Genomic DNA, 19,049 nt, shown 5'->3' on the forward strand with positions numbered 1-19,049 from the left:
CTCAGTTCATCATCATACTTAGTAGGTATAAAAACAAATAAACCGCAAGTATTTACCTATTACGCTCAGCAGCAATAATGCTTATTTAAATCATCGGAATTAAACTTTTGATATTTCAAGTTTTAGGCTAAATATGGCCACAGCAACAGGTCTAGTTTGGCGGGTTTAGACGACGGAAAGGCTCCGATCTTCGATCATATTTGCGTGAACACCGGCCAAGTTAATGGGGCACATAATTAGCTAATATTTGCCCTCCATCACGGTCTAGTGTTCAATGTAGAATGGAGATTTGAGGTTCTTGCTCATTTGCTTATATCTATAAAATACAAGATCGTTTATAAATACCTGTTGTTTTTTGCATTAGGTCATTGGCCAGATTTTGTAATCTGACAGCCGAAAGGAGTCATAGTTAGTTTTTGCTACATGCTTATTTACGTGGGAACAAGCGTGACTTCATTAATTGTCGCCTTGATTATGCGATTAAGAAATCATGATAGCATCAATTAGTGTTCAGTTTCAGTGTCTCCGCCAGACTGCGGCCAATTTAAAGTAAATTGGCTCTCTGCAAAATGACTATTAAACATCCTTTCTCGAAATCACATTTAATAATTCCACGATTTCACATAAAACACGGTCAATTAAACGGTCTACTCAAATGTTAGTTTAAACGTGAAAGGTTTAAGGCTGGTATTCGCCTGTTCCAGCGCCCTTTTGAATGAATTGATGTCGCCATCAGTAATGAACTTTATTGCTTTGTGATAGGTTTTGTTTTGGCATAGTGCAGAGAAGGGATCATCGGTGTGCCAACCAATACGCGACTTGATTGAAAGCTCGAACTACAACGTCGGTTACGTGACCGATTATCCTCTCATTTGGCCTTTCAAATAGTTTTTCTTAAATAAATTACTTAGCAATTTTAGGCGCATAGTCTTTTTGTACTACTAGGACGGAAAGGAAGATTAATAAAAAATAGAGGAATTAGTTGCCGCGCACTATTAAATTTTTCTACTCCAGCACTTAAATGTGTCAATTAAATGACTGACAGTGATATCTAAAGCAATGTCATTTGAATGATTTGTCTATAGGCTCATAAGATGACTGCTAGCAGTCATCTTATGAGTATAATACAACTGCTTTATTTTTTTTAAAGATACAAGTTCCGATCATCTTGATTGAAAGAGGTATGTTTTCATTTACAATAATAACTCTTTTTTTTTTAAATAATAACTCCATTTTTTTAAATAATAACTCTTTTTTTTTAATAATAACTCTTTTTTTTTTTGCTGCAGCTGTCATAGAAAAAGTAATGTATGCAACAGCTCATAATTGGTTCTTAAAATTCTCGGGTCTTTTTTTACAAAACTCGACTACGTCTCGTTTTGTAACTTCGACCCTTGAATTTTAAGAACCCTTATTATATCACTGTTGCATAAACTACTATTATAGTGCTAATATGTAATAACCATATGCCAAAAATGGGTTTGCTTTAGCAACACCTAAAACACTTTACGTTATGTGTATAAGTAAACATTACAGCCTATATAATTATTGGCTACTAAAAAAAACTTGTTTTATTGTATAGGCATGTAGGTACTGGTAACGTAATGCGATGACCCAGCGCGGCGTCATATATTATGAATATTGTGATCTGCAAAAAACAATGCAGGTATAATGTCACGTACTTTTTAGTCATCTGAGAAGAATTTTCCTTCAGCACTTGCAATGCATCAAACCATTTTCTCGTAGGTGAGATTCTAGATTTTTTTTTTTTTTTTACTTTTTAGTAAGATTAAGATTGCACATGGAATTTTTGACAGAATGTATCAAGTTTTCCAACCGACCCTATTTATATGACGTGATATGTCTTTAAAATCCTTTGAGCTCTTTGAACTGCTGTCCTTGTTAAAGAATTGGATATCCGAATATAAGTACGTTCAAAAAGCATTAGGTACTTATCCTGATTTCATGGTGTTAAGAACATTTTATGGCATAAAATTCACTATACATACCTTATTATCTGGGCAAAAACGCCAATATTCGCGATAAATACGATCCGATGAGCTAACAACGTAGTGTTTAAATATTTACCCTCTCTTTTTTTACTGGCCCAGCCTAAAGCGGTATCCGGTTTAATAATTCTTCGAGACTTTGTCGAGTGATTCATTACGCTCTCACAGCCTTTTCGTAGACAGGTTACATTGCGGTTTATTTTTACAAAGAATTTCGATACCTACGACCGCTTTTGCATATCAAATTGGTATTTGAATGCTGTCCAACACGAAGCTACATTTACACGTATTTAAATTCAACGCATAACGTTTCTTTAAACATGAGCCAAACGAATCGAGTTTTGTCGTAATATGAACTATTTTCAAACGTTTGCGTTTTAAAGCTTTTAACTCCGGTTTCCTTTAAAGGAAAGCGTTTAAAGCTATAAGGCTAACGGCAAGTGTAAGTAGTAGGTATTCTGACCTGCTTTTTCCTCATTATTTAGCCAAGTGCATTTGGGCTTCCCAGACCACACGGTGAATGAATGCTGTCATTGCAGATGACACGTTGGCATTCCAAGTGAATAACTAATTATTACTGCTAATTACGTTTGTTTTTCTTATACTTAACTTATAACAAAACAACAACATTAGGTTCAGAAAACCCATAGAGGAAATTACTTTAAAATCGGTCGCCCAATACATGGCCAATACATTCGCCTACAACTTGATCACAGGCTTCCTACATTAGAGATTATGGGGACACTTGCCTCTCTATACGGATTAGAGACGACACTCAGACCTTTTAGGTTTTATTTCCAAAGGATAATAGCAAAAAGTAAATGCCAAAGAATCTCAAAATGGAACATAGCATAGTAAAATACACTTTACATCTACTATAGCATCTGTCACCAGACACCAGACCCGTCCCTTATCTAAATGTGTTTTCAATGTTTTCATCAACGAAATTTTGTCGTATCTAACTTTTTTTATTTTTTGAATACTTATTTGTCTTTATACTGAAAGAAAATACATATTTAAATACAAATCACTATTACATAAAATGTCTCGTATAGGTAAAAATAATGTCACTCGGGGCAATATACTAACTAGGGGCCCAAGGTAAGGAAACGGAAATCTCGGTCACGGTAGAAAAGCCTTAAGCCTTTATTTACGGTCGTATCTAATAAACTAAATTACTAAAGTAAGCGCAATTGCCACAATGACCGCCTTGTCTCAACTGACCTAATCCATCTATTGCACTAACCCTTATCTGAACAGCGGCATTTTAATGATCTCACACGACCCTCCAAATTTGTAGTTTAAATTGTTTGAGTAAGATTGACAATCCATTGTCAATTTTGAACTGACGCCGACGGACCGGATAAGGGCCAACGTGCAGGAAAATGCTTATCATTTTTCAATTTATTTTATGGCCTACACGCCAAGTTAAGGACACAGTCATTTGTTACATTTATAAATAAGGATCCACAGAAACGCATTGAAGAGTTTTTGGTTTGGCCGTGATAAGTCTCAGCCACGCAATCAAACACCTGATGCTAGACATCTTTAAGTATATAGCATGAGTTGTTACGTATTGTAATTTTACCCCACCCTCTGTTTTAACTTCCTTCATAAGTTATAACATTACTAGTGACCCGCCCCGGCTTTGCACGGGTTAACAAATTATACATAAACCTTCCTCTTGAATCACTCTATCTATTTAAAAAAACCGCATCAAAATCCGTTGCGTAGTTTTAAAGATCTAAGCATACATACAGACAGGCAGCGGGAAGCGACTTTGTTTTATACTATGTAGTGATTGTGCGTTGCATACTTTTTAGGTATTGAAATTTTATAGATTGGTGCTCCTGAACCCTGCATTTATAAAGCGTATTTTAGTTTTCGTTAACTTGTTATAGGAAACTGGGCTTGGAGCTGGTGCCACGGCGGGGAGCAGCGGCGGTGGAACCGGAGGACATGAGTCTGGTGGAACTGTACAGGGTACACGTAGAAAGTGCCGAGCGCGCCGCGGCGGTTCGTATATCTTGATATACATGTTAAATGTGCATTACTTGGATTTGCACTTCATATTCGCACCGAACCACTTACGTCTAGAGGCACTTAGGGTTCAAGCATATTTGGTTGTTCAATACTTACGCTATGAAACATCCAACGTAAGCTGGCTAAAAAAGTCTGTCATGTTACTGTAACCTAACAACTTGAAGACGCAAGTTGGTTTTAAGAGATTTGTTACTAAAATCGTCGTGTTATATTTATTGTAAAAATAGACCTCGCTACAGATAAATAAAATGCTCCGTCTTAAATGTGTTGTGACTAAAGATTAGATTGGTAGTTGTATAAATCGCACATATTTGTTAAGACGTTATTGTCTCGGCGGGCCGCTTGTGAATTCATTGGTATATGCGCAACGGATGCGCACATAAAGACAAGGATAAATCCTCTTGTGCTTGAATTTGAACGGGATCACACGCTATACCCCCATCACTTAGCTATTTAGTTATGTCTTAGACAATTGTCCTAAAGTCGTAGCCATATTTAATGTGTTATTTATCTTAGCGCATTTCGGTCGCAATCAAACAGGGACGCAAAAAGTCTAGTTTTTTTTTGCGTTTCCTAAACGAAACCTTCCCCAAGCAATGTTTACTTTATTATGTGTTACTGTTACAGTGGCGTGGGACCCTGCGCCGCGCCGGCGGATCAGGCAGCAGCTTCAACTCCGGTACCCTCACAAACACCAGTCTCACCAACGGCCCCACCACAGTCCAAAGCCATCACCTCATGTGTAGCATGAGGGACTTCGGCCATACAGCCGGGGGTGACGAAGCGGAACTCTTACTATGGCTACACGATGCGAGAAGAGCACAGCCTTTGTCAGAGAGGTTCAGGGTCAGGATAGCGAGGGACGGCTTCTCGAACTATGTGGACAGGCTGCACGCGAATAGCACCTTATTTGCAGTAAGTATTAAGATTGTTTCAGCTTATCAAAGTCTAGAATCATCGCCTCATGTCGCAGAGTGACTTCTTCGGCGGAGATGAAGCGTAATTTTCAGTAAAAATTAACTAAAACAATTTGAATCAAGTATGTAATTCTCAATTTCACTGTATTTTATGTTAGTCATGTAAGTTTTATATGTGGTTAAGGTAAATGTCAATCATATTATATGTAGTCATTGACGGGAATTGGGAATAACATCTTAGTAGAAGCTGAGGTATTAAGGAAAAGTAAATAAATAAATTATTATAAGTACCATGTTCGTTATAAATTTTGCGAATGAATTGAATTGAATTTTGCTGCACAAAGTATGTACAGACTATTACTAGAGGTATGTATATTTGGATTCCTAAAGGAGGCAAAGCTCTTGATTAAGTCATTCTGGCAAAGGGGTATCAATCAAAGGTACATTAAGTCGCCATGTACTGATAGGTAGGCATTATTAAAAACCTCGGTAGTTTTTTTAAATGCCGAATGCCTAAAAAAACAGCGCATGCTACATTGGCAAACATATACAAATCGTGAGGTATATGTTGGACGTTATCCAAGGACCCGTATTTTTTAACAAAGATATACTTTCATTATCACGATGCCACGTCCGTTTATCATTACTCATTACATCCGTACAGGACTTCAAAATGCATATATATTAAACTTAATCCATCTAAAGAATTATCTTGTCGGTGCCCTGCTTGCTTTGATCTCGGACTGTCTAGAACACAAAATGACTAGTGTAATATTTTGCCTATATCTCTTTTAGTCTACATCGCAAACGGTCTAGAACACAAAATGACCACATATAGGTAGGTTAGGTTCGTTAGGTATCTTCAAATGGCCGAATGCCAAACCGCACAGAAATAGGAGCCCCGCGGGAGCGGGGCTCCGTCGACATCGCTAACGTAAAGATAAACCGACGAAATGTAGGTAAATAAAGGTCTAAATAATTGTAGTCATTTTGTGTTCTAGACCGTTTGCGATGTAGGCTAAAAGGGATATAGGCAAAATGGGGTCCCGTTGTTTCCCATAAAGTTTTAAGTCATAATGTATTGTTTGTCATATTATCATTTGTCATAAAACTGAAACCGTTAACATTTCAGGATTTTCGTTAGGTTATCCTATAGATAGGTTAGGTTAGGTTAGGTTTGTTTTATGGCAATCCTGAAAAGTGACGCGTTTCTGAACCAAATGAATTATGACTAACGAAAATGCGGGCAAACAATACATTATGGCTTAGAACTATTTGGGTAACAATAGAGACCCAGGCAAAATATTACACTAGTCATTTTGTGTTCTAGACAGTCCGAGACCAACCCCTCTGCTTTTCATTAACACTTGTCAATCCCCAGGACCTGTCAACGACTGATCTCTCCCGCGAGCTATGGCTGGTCGCGTGGGTGGTGCGCGTCGGGCGCTGGGCGGGCGCGGGCGGCGGCGGGAGCGGCACGGGCGAGCGGCGCGGCCCCGTGGCGCGGCGCCCGCTCGGGGCCGGGGTGCTGCCGCTGACGGACTTCCTCCGCCAACCGGTGCAGGGCTCCACGGAGAAAGAATACACTTTCAAGGTGGGTGACTAAGAATCCTGCCGATGCTGCCAAAAATACGGGGGTGCGGGGGACGAGGTGAGCTAGTCCCGTGCCGTGATTGGTTCGTTCAAAGACACGGACCAATCACGGCACGGGATTCTGACACTTTGACTCGAAGATGGAGTAAAACTACCGTATATAGTGGCAGAGGGGGTAGCGTTACTATGCTCAGTCTAGAGGATGTCTTGTCTGTGCTAGGAATCCTCTAGACGGAGTTTAGGGCAATTATTTCATGAAACCGATGCTGCCAAAAATACGGGGGTGCGGGGGGACGAGGTGAGCGAATCCCGTGCCGTGATTGGTTCGTTCAAAGACACGGACCAATCACGGCACTGGATTCTGACACTTTGACTCGAAGATGGAGTAAAACTACCGTATATAGTGGCAGAGGAGGTAGCGTTACTATGCTCAGTCTAGAGGATGTCTTGTCTGTGCTAGGAATCCTCTAGACGGAGTTTAGGGCAATTATTTCATGAAACCGATGCTGCCAAAAATACTGGGGTGCGGGGGATGAGGTGAGCTAGTCCCGTGCCGTGATTGGTTCGTTCAAAGACACGGACCAATCACGGCACGGGATTCTGACACTTTGACTCGAAGATGGAGTAAAACTACTGTATATAGTGGCAGAGGGGGTAGCGTTACTATGCTCAGTCTAGAGGATGTCTTGTCTGTGCTAGGAATCCTCTAGACGGAGTTTAGGGCAATTATTTCATGAAACCGATGCTGCCAAAAATACTGGGGTGCGGGGGACGAGGTGAGCTAGTCCAGTGCCGTGATTGGTCCGTTCAAAGACACGAACGTCACACAAAGACACTGACTCGAAAATGGAGTAAAACTACCGTATATTTGTGGCAGAAGGGGTAGCGCTACTATGCTCAGTCTGGAAGATGTCTGTGGATGGGTGGTACTGTGCCGGTTCTGGGCCAGTACTGGCGGCGGTAAAAACGTAGAGACTTTTGACTGTAGCTCGATAGGCTATACTGGTGGGTAGGCTTACACGAATAAGCAACAATATACTCTGTTATCAATATCACCACAATGTTCCACTATCCGCAATAAATGAAGGCAACTATTCCGAGACCTATTTATGTTCCTCACATTTAACTGACATTAAACCTTATTGCAAAGACAAAAGGCCTACCAATGATCGCTTTTAGTTCATATGTTTCAGCACTTTAAGCACTGGCCTGACACAGTATTGCTTCGCAAATGAACACGGACGAAATCTATTAACGGTTGACCTGTATTAATATGACCGCACTGATTGTCAAAGACATAAAAGAACGACTTATGACGATTTTAATATGGCCAATCAAAGTTTCCTTGTGGCATGTTGCCATGGTTACTTTACATGTCTTCAGTGTTTCTTTTTAACTAAATTCATGTAACATATCTATTTTTTTGTATCTAGTTACCTTGATTATAATACAGGATAGGTGTGGAAGTCAGTAGGATCAAACGTTGGTATTCCACCTATCCAATTTCTTGGTCCAATGTGCATTGCGTCTCACTCTTTTACGAAGCAAAATGTGAGACACAAATACACATTGGAGAAAGAAATTGGACAGGGGGAATACCACCCAAAGGCACAAATAGAGAACACTGACAATTTCTTTACAAGACCGCATGGATGACAAAATTGCCACATCATTGTTCTAGATGGCGCTATCTACTCATTGTTTGCATTTTAAAAAACCAATAAAAAATATCACCACATGGTCGTGTGTCCTTCTAGTCTTGGTATGAAAAATGTTTGTTGATAATTTACCTTATGGATTCCTTATCGTTTTCAGGTATACCAAAGCGAAGAAAAAGACTTTCACCAGTTACACGATATGCTGATTAGGAAGCAGACTAATAAATGTAACGTATTACCTGGACAACCAAACTATGGTACGTATTTCATATTTCAGCCTGCAAGCACAGAATAAGTGATAGTATTATCATACAGAACGGGCACGCACCGCCCCGCCCCGACTCGCATTACCTCGCCCCGCGACATGAATCTGGCGGACTTCTGGCGTACTCTCAGTAAAGCGACTTACCCACACATACACAATGACGCGTGTACAGACGTGCCGTGCACACATATAAACGCAAATGATTTTTGATGTATGGCGTGTCCGCCCTGTGCTGCAAGTTATGCTTTCTGTTTTGGGATCTTATGTCCTTAGAGCCCGCGCACACAGAATGCGGTCTGGAGTTCTGCTGACCGCCTGATTTACGAAAGCGTTCTAACGCACACAGAGTGGCGTCCAAAAACTTGCGTTCCATTTTTTTAATGCTATCGTACATGTAACATGTCGTTATATAATAATTAATTAATTTATTTTTTCTACTTCCGTACTTTTATTTGTCATTTAAAGGGTCGTGCACACACCTTTAAACCCCTACCTTATAGTGATCAAAACAAGTCTTTAGTCTATTCCCCAAAAAATAATTTGTGCATACACGCAGTATCTTTTTGGCGATTTTACAATACTTCGTGTAATGACCACTCAAAAAATATGAATGAAATACAGTGTTGCCAACCTTGTTTTAAATGTCATCTCTGACAAATAAGTGAACCATAGACATGTTTTTTTTTAAATTTCATTCATTCATTCATTCTTTTCCCGCCCGTACCCTCCATTTTTGCTACTTCTTGAATTAAAAATATTTGTTAATGTACAATTTTATTTCAAAGTAAGTGCTTGGTTGTAGAAAAAGTATTGTATGCAACGTTGTTTAACTGAGTCAAAAAATACTCGTGGCGTCTTTATTAACAATTTTCGGCTTCGCCTCAAATTGTTACTCACGCCACTCGCCTTTTTTGCCCTCTCTTAAACAACGGTTGCATAAAATACTATTATTTCCAGGCATAGTAGTGGCATTACGACTGCTAACCAACGCAGGCAGCATCAACGAAGCAGTGGCTTCAGGCGCGACGGTGACAGCAAAACGGGGCTTCCCTGACGTCATCATGCCAGGAGACGTCCGAAATGACCTCTATCTGACTTTAGAAAAGGCCGAGTTTGAAAGGGGAGGGAAGAGTACAGCGAAAAACGTCCTGGCTACGGTCACGGTGCATGACAACACTGGACAGACTATTAGTGTGAGTAAAACTAATGTATAAATTGTGTAACAGAGACAAAACGAGGCTTCTCTGACATCGTCATTCCTGAAAATGACCAGCCTAGACAGACTAATGATAAGAGTAAAATTAAATTCTTTATTAGATTAGAAATACCCCATATTTTCTTTAAAAGATAGAAAAACCGACAAAATACATGGATGTTGTATCTGAAACGCTTGAAACAAACAGATGATTAACCAAGTCCGTCAATAGATGGCGCTAGTAGTGATAAGTTCTGAGGCGAGATATTGGTTAAATATAATCCTTAAATCGTCCGTATGTGGAAGGTTAGCGGTACTTTACATAGCATACGTTTTTAATAATGGTTAGTTACGAAAATGGCGAAATTCACTAATGTTTTATCTAAAACGCTTGGAACAGCTTTGTAAAAACGAAAGTTCATCAAAAGATGGCGCTAGTCGTCCTAAACTTTAAGGCATGATTCCATAATTTTGTTGTTGTATATTATTCAAATAGATTTTTAATAACCTAAGCGTAAATAATTCCAGTTTATCGATGTTTTAGGATTGCGTATGGGGCGCGAGCGGTAGTGGTGCGACACTGTACGAGTCACTAGTACTGTACCACAACAACAGCCCCGCGTGGGGCGAGCAACTGCGCCTCACCGTGCCACTGGAGACCTTCACACTAGCACACGTCCGCATCGAGTTCCGACACTGTTCCAGTAAGTGCTGAGATCTAGCTTAACAACGTTTTAGGATTGCGATTGGGGTGGGAGCAGCAGTGGAGCGACACTGTACGAGTCACTAGTACTGTACCACAACAACAGCCCCGCGTGGGGCGAGCAACTGCGCCTCACCGTGCCACTGGAGACCTTCACACTAGCACACGTCCGCATCGAGTTCCGACACTGTTCCAGTAAGTGCTGAGATCTAGCTTAACAACGTTTTAGGATTGCGATTGGGGTGGGAGCAGCAGTGGAGCGACACTGTACGAGTCACTAGTACTGTACCACAACAACAGCCCCGCGTGGGGCGAGCAACTGCGCCTCACCGTGCCACTGGAGACCTTCACACTAGCACACGTCCGCATCGAGTTCCGACACTGTTCCAGTAAGTGCTGAGATCTAGCTTAACAACGTTTTAGGATTGCGATTGGGGTGGGAGCAGCAGTGGAGCGACACTGTACGAGTCACTAGTACTGTACCACAACAACAGCCCCGCGTGGGGCGAGCAACTGCGCCTCACCGTGCCACTGGAGACCTTCACACTAGCACACGTTCGCATCGAGTTCCGGCACTGTTCCAGTAAGTGCTGAGAATCTAGCTTAATATTATTGACAGAAAATACAAAAAAAAACTAAGTTGATTACAAAGCAGACAAAAACTAAATACGCACAACGTGTTGCAAAGGCATTCATTAATTTATAACTTGTAAATTGCAGCACGCGATAAGAACGAGCGCAAGCTATTCGGGTTCTCTTTCGCACGTCTGATGGAGGCGAGCGGCGCCACCCTACGAGACGGCGCGCACGAGCTCTATGTTTACAAATGCGACGATCCCACCAAGTAAGTCATTTGTATTGTTCACTCCCAGACTGAACCATAGAGAAATATAGTAAGACAAGAGTGCTCACCATAAATCAGTTCAGACTATTAATTTCTGTGTCTACATCTAGCATCGAGTAGCGGAACTAACAGTACTGCTACTTGACAATAGATGTAGCAGTACTGATAGTTCCGCTACTCGATGCTAGATGCTAATAGTCTTTTTGGTACTAAAACTGATGTATGGAGTGAGCACTCTATGTATTTTTTTCTCTATGGCCGAACCATAAAGAAATATAGTAAGACAAGAGTGCTCACCATACATCAGTTCAGACTATTAATTTCAGTGTCTACATCTAGCATCGAGTAGCGGAACTATCAGTACTGCTACTTGACAGTAGATGTAGCACCGACCGGAAAGTCTTATCTCAACAGCATAAGACTTTCCGGTCGGTGCTACATCTATTATCAAGTAGCAGTACTGATAGTTCCGCTACTCGATGCTAGATGCTAATTGTCTTTTTGGTACTAAAACTGATGTATGGAGTGAGCACTCTATGTATTTTTTTCTTTATGGCCGAACCCTCCTATCTCAATAACAAATGATTTTGAAAATGGAATTTTCAGGTATAGAAACTAAAGTATTAGTTAGCAATGAATTTTCTTTTGAGATAGCGCTATTTGGCTTAGTAGGGCATGAGTGTTGTGTTAAACCTAGGCTAAAATGAACGGTCTGAAAGGGTTAGGTAATCTGGTGTTTTAAGATTTGGCAAACGTCTAAAATACTGTATTGAAAAATAACAGTATATGACCATATGAATAGACACCCAGAAAAGTTCGTTGTGTTAGAGACTATTGCATTGAAATAGATGGCTATTTCATTTTATGTAAGTGTTTCACTTATCATTTATACAACAAAGAAATCCCGTAAATAACCACTCTCGGGCGAGACATCGCTATGAGAAATTGTATAGACTACTAACGACATCTATTGGAGGACTTAACATTTTGAAGGTTGCATTTCAACATTTTGCTTCTTGGTGTTCTTAAGCTACGCTAATCGCTTTCTATCACTCGGACCGTATTCTTGTTTGCCACTAACAGGTTAGTAAAACAGAAAAAAACATGAGTATTTTTTATAATTCCAAAACATTGTTGAACTTAACTCTGCAACTAGCGCCATCTTGTTCTAAATTGTGACAACCCGGGAGAAGTACCAAACTCTTTGTAATTTTGTACGCTATATTTTATGTTGCCGTTTAAAGTAACGTCTAAAGTGCCCTTATTAAACTAAAAATACCGAAAAAGCAAGACAGGCAGACACTACTATTAAATACCTTGATCGTATTTCTAAATTATTTCTAGAGTTCCCAAGGAAATTGACAAACAAAAACGTTGTATGGAAAGATAATCGCCAATTTTTACCCATGCACCTCATACTAGCGTCTCCCGAGCGTCGGCGTCTAGTCAACTCTTTGGATTCTACAGCCTACAGCGACGCCATTTTCTATAGCGCTGACTAGACGCTGACGCTCTAAAGGCGCTATTAGTGTGGCGCGTTTCCCGAGCGTCGGCGTCTAGTCAACTCTTTGGCCGCTGACTAGACGCCGACGCTCTAAAGACGCTAGTAGTGTGGCGCATTTCCCGAGCGTCGGCGTCTAGTCAACTCTTTGGGCGCTGACTAGACGCCGACGCTCTAAAGGCGCTATTATTGTGGCGCGTTTCCCGAGCGTCGGCGTCTAGTCAACTCTTTGGACGCTGACTAGACGCCGACGCTCTAAAGACGCTACACCGTGATTCGTCTAGAACAAGCTAGCTGGACAAAAGTCACTTTCACATTCCTTGTTAATTCTTATCTATACTGATAAACAACACCCTGGCGTTAATGAGTAAAGTAAAGTTGGTAAAGTGGGAGTAATTACGGTAAGTATATAATGAGTTGTGATATTTATGCAGTAATCAGTTGCAAAATTGCGTTTTGATTGTCGATTTACTGTGTGTGCATTAGAAAACTTGTGTATAATTTTTGTGTCGGAAATGGAAAATGAAGGTAAGAGATATCTAAAATTATTATTTTTGTAGCAAATAATGCATCATTTTATTATTAAAATTGGTCATATTTGAAAAAAGTGGTCAGTTTTTGCCTCTTTTTCAACTTTATTGGATTATCTACTAAAGTACCCCGCTTGTCCCCGGTCTAATTTTTTTATATATTGTAGGTAATTTTATCTACTTTTCCATAAATGTCATTTGAAATTCCACATGAGTTTACAACATTTTTTTTTATTTTTTTTCTAGATGCCGTATTTAAAGTGTCAAGAATGGATTTTTTCGAAGAATGGCAAAAACACCCAAAATTATCAAGAAATGAAGATTTATTTCGCTTTGTATTGTCAAGACATGACTGCAGTGGGGTTATAGAAGAATCTATCAGGGATGTAAAAAAGAATATTTCGCGGTTTTCATAAAAAATTGGTGAAAAATGGAAAAGTGTAGGATGTAATCTAGAGAGATTTAAAAGTAAGCATTTAGAGTGGTTACAGGGTCCTGATATTTCCTTTGAAGTAACGAAAGTACAATGCTCCCCATCTGCGTCGTCAGATAGCAATACAAAACCAGGTCGACCTACGATTGACTTTTCTGACTCGAGTCTTAAGACAAAGCGTCGGCGAGTCGATGACTTGATCCAGTCCCGAAAGAAGCTCAGGCTCAAGAAGCTCGTAATAAGGATTGTAGGAGATTTCGTGAGCATAACACACGGAAAATGTCACGTAATGCTACTAAACATGTTATTGATAACGTCTGACCCCGTTATTAACAGTTTACGAGATGTCCCGCAAAAAAAAAATTGGAAAGATGCCTTCTGAAGTTTTAGATTTATTAATTGCCCCTAGTGTTAAGATAACGAATATTAGTATAGAAACTAACCAAAGTATGAATAGGTCCCATGATTATTCAACAAACGACTCTTCAGATGATAGTGATGATGATTGATGACTAACAATATTTTTTTATGTAAGTAAAATCAGTAGATTAATTCAGTTTATATTTCCTTATGTATTGAATAGATTTAGCATTAGAATTACATATTACAGTATATTTTATTAGATTTTTTATATCATGACGATGACTATAACCATGTATTTTGTGTGTTTAAGTAAAATAAATAGTTTATGTATATTTAATCAGATTTTTTTGTATGTTTTTTTTCATTTTATATTTATTTTTTATTTTTACCCTTTTTTCAAAACAAAAAACATTTTTTATAATAAAAAACTTAATAATCATACATACGATCGGTAAAACAACCAATATAAACAATAAAATAATTTTGTCCAGCTAGCTTGTTCTAGACGAATTACAGTGCGCTATTAGTGTGGCGCGTTTCCCGAGCGTCCGCGTCTAGTCAACTCTTTGGACGCTGACTAGACGCCGACGCTCTAAAGACGCTATTAGTGTGGGGTGGACCATATGGAATGAAGTAACATGATTGTTTCAGACTAGCAACAGCGAGCTACCTATCGCTCCCTTCGTGTAGTACTGACGCAGCCCGCGCGCCCGCCAACGGCGTCGTGGTGTCTTTCCAAAGAAGCTCCAAAGAAAACTGTACCATCAGCACGCTCTTATGCTCTACTAAATTGACACAGAATGGTAAGTTGTTAATTAATTGTTTTTATATTTAATTTTTAATATGCACCCTTACAATAATAAAAATCAAAACAAAATATGAAAGTATTTATTTTAGCCAAATTACAGAAATCACAAAGTAATCATTACAATCGGCTCCATAATATATGTACATATATGTAAAATATAACTTATAAAATAATTATTTATATTTAGTATTCAATTTCACATAATATACAGGATGTTATAATATTGTTTCATATTTCCAAGATGTCTTATTTCAAAATACGATACAGCAAGATAGTTTTTTTAATTTAATTTATTATCATTTCTTTCACTCAACCTAAAGTAATACAAACAGGCAATTAATTAATATAATAATAGGTATATTAATTAATTCCTTGTTTGGCCCGAGGGTAAACTAGTAAAGAATGCTTTCTGGCATTGAGTTCGCGTTCTGTACAACGTTTACTGTGAATATAGTTTAAATACATAAATAAATAATAAAACATTAAAAATCCACATATAATTAATATTTAATTATATACCCTAAAGTTTCTGAGATAATTGTCAAAGTGAACCATTCACACAGATTCAGTTTTAACCAATTAGGCAAAAAAAAATATATTTTTAAATAAATTATTTATTATAAATTTAAAAGCCTCAATGATCAATAAAAAAAATACTACCTGGTTTTGTTTATATTTGATTGTATCTACGTGTCAGCACATATTTTTAGGATTTGAAAGTCTAGTCGTGTCTAGTTCCAACATTTGCCGCTAGATATCGCTGTACCGTCCGCCTCGAATCCTACTTCGCGGTGTTAAGATTTTTCCTGCGTTAGTGACCTCCCTGGCCCAACGATGTGAAATCATACTTACCTGGCATAGGGGATACCGTGATCAAAAAGGCGGTTCCCCCAGGGCGAGACTCTTCCATTGCACTGCGGTTGGGTTGACCCTTGCGATTATCCCTAATGTGGATAACTCGGATGCGTAATTTTTGGTAGTGGGGACTGCGTACGCGCTGTCCCCCCGTAAAAGTCAAAAATAGTTGTCAAATTAATCCATGTAAAATTTACTCAAATAGTAGTTTATGCAACAGTGATATAATAAGGGTTCTTAAAATTCAAGGGTCGAAGTTACAAAACGAGACGTAGTCGAGTTTTGTAAAAAAAGACCCGAGAATTTTAAGAACCAATTATGAGCTGTTGCATACATTACTTTTTCTATGACAGCTGCAGCAAAAAAAAAGAGTTATTATTTTAAAAAAAATGAGTTATTATTGTAAATGAAAACATACCTCTTTCAATCAAGATGATCGGAACTTGTATCTTTAAAAAAAATAAAGCAGTTGTATTATACTCATAAGATGACTGCTAGCAGTCATCTTATGAGCCTATAGACAAATCATTCAAATGACATTGCTTTAGATATCACTGTCAGTCATTTAATTGACACATTTAAGTGCTGGAGTAGAAAAAAATATATATAGGTATGTGAAATTGTGAATGAATAATTGAATATGTTGATGTTTTTACATTGGGTAAATAGAATCGGAGCGACCTAGCGAAGTTGTTCAAAAATATCTGAACATCCATAGCATTTTAGCGATTTTATAAATTTATAACAGAGGGTCTACAGTATATATATTTTACTTTCGTATTCATAGAAAAAGTTGTCACTCGATGTTTTTTTTTAATATATTACATTTTTTATAGGATCAGTTTATGGAATTCGTAAGCGTTGCAATTTTCTTCAGACCGGCTCATTTATTGATCGATAAAGTTTGATGTGTATCATTTATTTGTATGTAACTATTTGTTAATGTCAACATTTCCTTTCAAGCCCATGAAGAAATATCTTATCCTTCCTTCCTTATGATTCTAAAAATTGTGATTCAATTTGCGCAGAGGACCTACTGGCGCTGTTACAATGGCGTGCTCGGCCAGAGAAGGTACAAGAAACGCTTTTGCGGGTGCTGCGGCTGGGCGACGGACTCAGTTGTGAAGAGCTCATCAAATTCCTGAGAGACGTCCTCGACGCGCTTTTCGCACTCTTTTCCACCGAGGACGGGAACAGGTACCGTGTAACCCTCTTATGTAATAATTCAATCTATACAGGGTGTTGCCTGTAACACGAGCAAATATTAAAACATTTATTCTACTCTTCAAACTATAAAAGTTTTGTTAAACAACTTTTAAAAATTATGAATCCTTTAGACTTCCCCTTTTTGATACAAAATAAATATTGCCTTCAATGTACGTTGACATCAGTGTGTTTGACGTTGCTTGTCACGCTTTAAACTTTGCAATAAAAATCAAACCATAAGTTTTTTTTTTCAAGTCGCTGAACAAATGTTGGTCAGTTTGACGAGTAGTCTACAGTTTCATTTATTCCTCCTGTTATAGGCAACACCCTGTATATGTTCCACAGCAGGACCAGGCGTGTCTCACTCCGCGATTTCGTCGCTTTGCTGCAGGTAGCTAAAAGTACATCCGGTCGGCCCCAATTTTGGGGAAAGCCATAAGCCGCGCGTGGCGTGGTCGCCACCTAGCGGCCATATCTGTGCTGATCGTAACAGACGCGTTTTGTTAGAGAGTGAGTCTTCTGTACTTAGTACTATTATTTATTCCGTGGCAGGACACAGGCCTCTCATGTGCTACAGGACTTGGGGTATGTTCCCCACGCTGGCCCCAATACCTTTAAATTTCATTGCGGATGTAAGGTAAAAGTACTGGTGCACGACGCGGTACCAGTACATGTCATCTTGACACTTAAGTCCATGTCAATAGAGGTGACAGCAGGGTGTCATCTATTGGGCATTAGCATATCGAGCACTATAATAGTATGTTTACCTTATACAGGTTTCCTCAAGATGGTTTTCAAATGACATTCCAGTATGCACATATACGTATGCCGGATAGGTAACGTAACATGCAGTCATGCAAACGTATTACTACTAGGAACGTAACGTAACAAATTACAAACTAAAATTCTTAATACTCGTTCAATTATAGATTTTAGGTAATTAAAGGTGTTTAAAAACCAGCCACTCAGACAGCGACAGTACCCCACGCCTCTCTCCGAAGAGAGAGGTGAACGATCATCGATGGCTGATGACATGACAGTCATCGCCTTTCTCACGCTCAGGGCACCGCGCCACATCTCATCTTCGTGGATGGGGTCAGCTCACGTATTGTGATAGCCTGGTGAAGAGCTTACTATAGAAATGATCCTATGAAGTAAGGTCTTGCCGGAATAGATTCAAACGGGGAGAGTCATGATCTCAAGAAAAATCTTAACACCGCGAAGTAGGATTCGACGCGGACGGAACAGCGACATCTTCCGTGAAATTGGGTAAACGTGGCCACCACGTGGACTCTATATTTAGTTGCCGGGTTACGTAAGAGACGTAGATTAGATTGCTACATCTCAACAGTAGACCGCACACGTATAATGAATATGCATACTCGTATTTTACAGGTATTTTAATTATCATGGCACTGTACAGTTAGTCGCATTAATTTTTATTTTATTTATTTACTTATTTTATTCGGAGATCCAACAACTATGACATTAACATAGAAATTTTAGTAGATACAATTAATTTTAGTAGATTTGTATTACAACTTTGTATTTACTCACCGGTAGTGTTGTACTATTTTTGGGGTCGTAATATTATCACAAGATTGGCGATGTATTTCTCTCTTAAGAAAAAACATCCACTAATATGTATGAAGACTATCTAATAAGTACCTATAGTCACACCAGTTCGTAAAACTATAGTATGTAATGACGATTTATTTACATAATAAATATATACTGTGGTACTACTAAAAACTAAATTAATAACTAGATTAACTAGCTTAAATCTAAAATAGACCCTTGAGGCATAACGTAACTTCAGGGTCTATGTATGTATATGTTCTTCTGTGACATAGGAGGATTAGGAAAAGTTGCATTTTATTCACATGTGAGGCAAAGTAATGAAATGCAAATTTTGAGTTGTTTTCTTATTTGCTGGTAGATTGGACTTTTAAGTGATGATTTTGAATTATAAATACTTAATAACATTAATTTTGATTTGATTTACATAGTTTGATATCTTACAATTCATATCTTCTTCGGGTAGGTGTGGTGAATTTTTTTGTATAATAACTATTCCTTCTTACAATGAGCTTAGCCCGTACGTCATTGAAAGTGTCAAAACTGAC

At 38.8% G+C, this 19,049-nt stretch overlaps 1 protein-coding gene and 2 non-coding genes across 3 annotated transcripts in view; 2 read left to right on the forward strand and 1 right to left on the reverse strand.

Moving 5' to 3' along the window:
- The window catches only part of LOC134650059 (dedicator of cytokinesis protein 4), a 78,666-nt gene that overhangs the window by 31,121 nt on the left and 28,496 nt on the right, over positions 1 to 19,049 (forward strand). The window contains exons 5-13 of the mRNA XM_063504882.1: positions 3,911 to 4,025; positions 4,680 to 4,967; positions 6,351 to 6,563; positions 8,378 to 8,477; positions 9,443 to 9,678; positions 10,225 to 10,384; positions 11,104 to 11,227; positions 14,706 to 14,857; positions 16,746 to 16,914. Of these exons, the coding sequence (XP_063360952.1) occupies positions 3,911 to 4,025; positions 4,680 to 4,967; positions 6,351 to 6,563; positions 8,378 to 8,477; positions 9,443 to 9,678; positions 10,225 to 10,384; positions 11,104 to 11,227; positions 14,706 to 14,857; positions 16,746 to 16,914 (1,557 nt within the window). The remainder of the gene's footprint in view (positions 1 to 3,910; positions 4,026 to 4,679; positions 4,968 to 6,350; positions 6,564 to 8,377; positions 8,478 to 9,442; positions 9,679 to 10,224; positions 10,385 to 11,103; positions 11,228 to 14,705; positions 14,858 to 16,745; positions 16,915 to 19,049) is intronic.
- On the forward strand, positions 15,707 to 15,868 carry LOC134650613 (U1 spliceosomal RNA). Its single transcript, XR_010097055.1, has one exon. It is a non-coding gene; the product is annotated as a U1 spliceosomal RNA (small nuclear RNA).
- Positions 17,884 to 18,087, reverse strand: LOC134650621 (small nucleolar RNA U3). Its single transcript, XR_010097062.1, has one exon. It is a non-coding gene; the product is annotated as a small nucleolar RNA U3 (small nucleolar RNA).

Source organism: Cydia amplana, chromosome 8, assembly GCF_948474715.1.
Source record: "Cydia amplana chromosome 8, ilCydAmpl1.1, whole genome shotgun sequence".
In the NCBI taxonomy this organism is placed as follows: Eukaryota; Metazoa; Arthropoda; class Insecta; order Lepidoptera; family Tortricidae; genus Cydia; species Cydia amplana.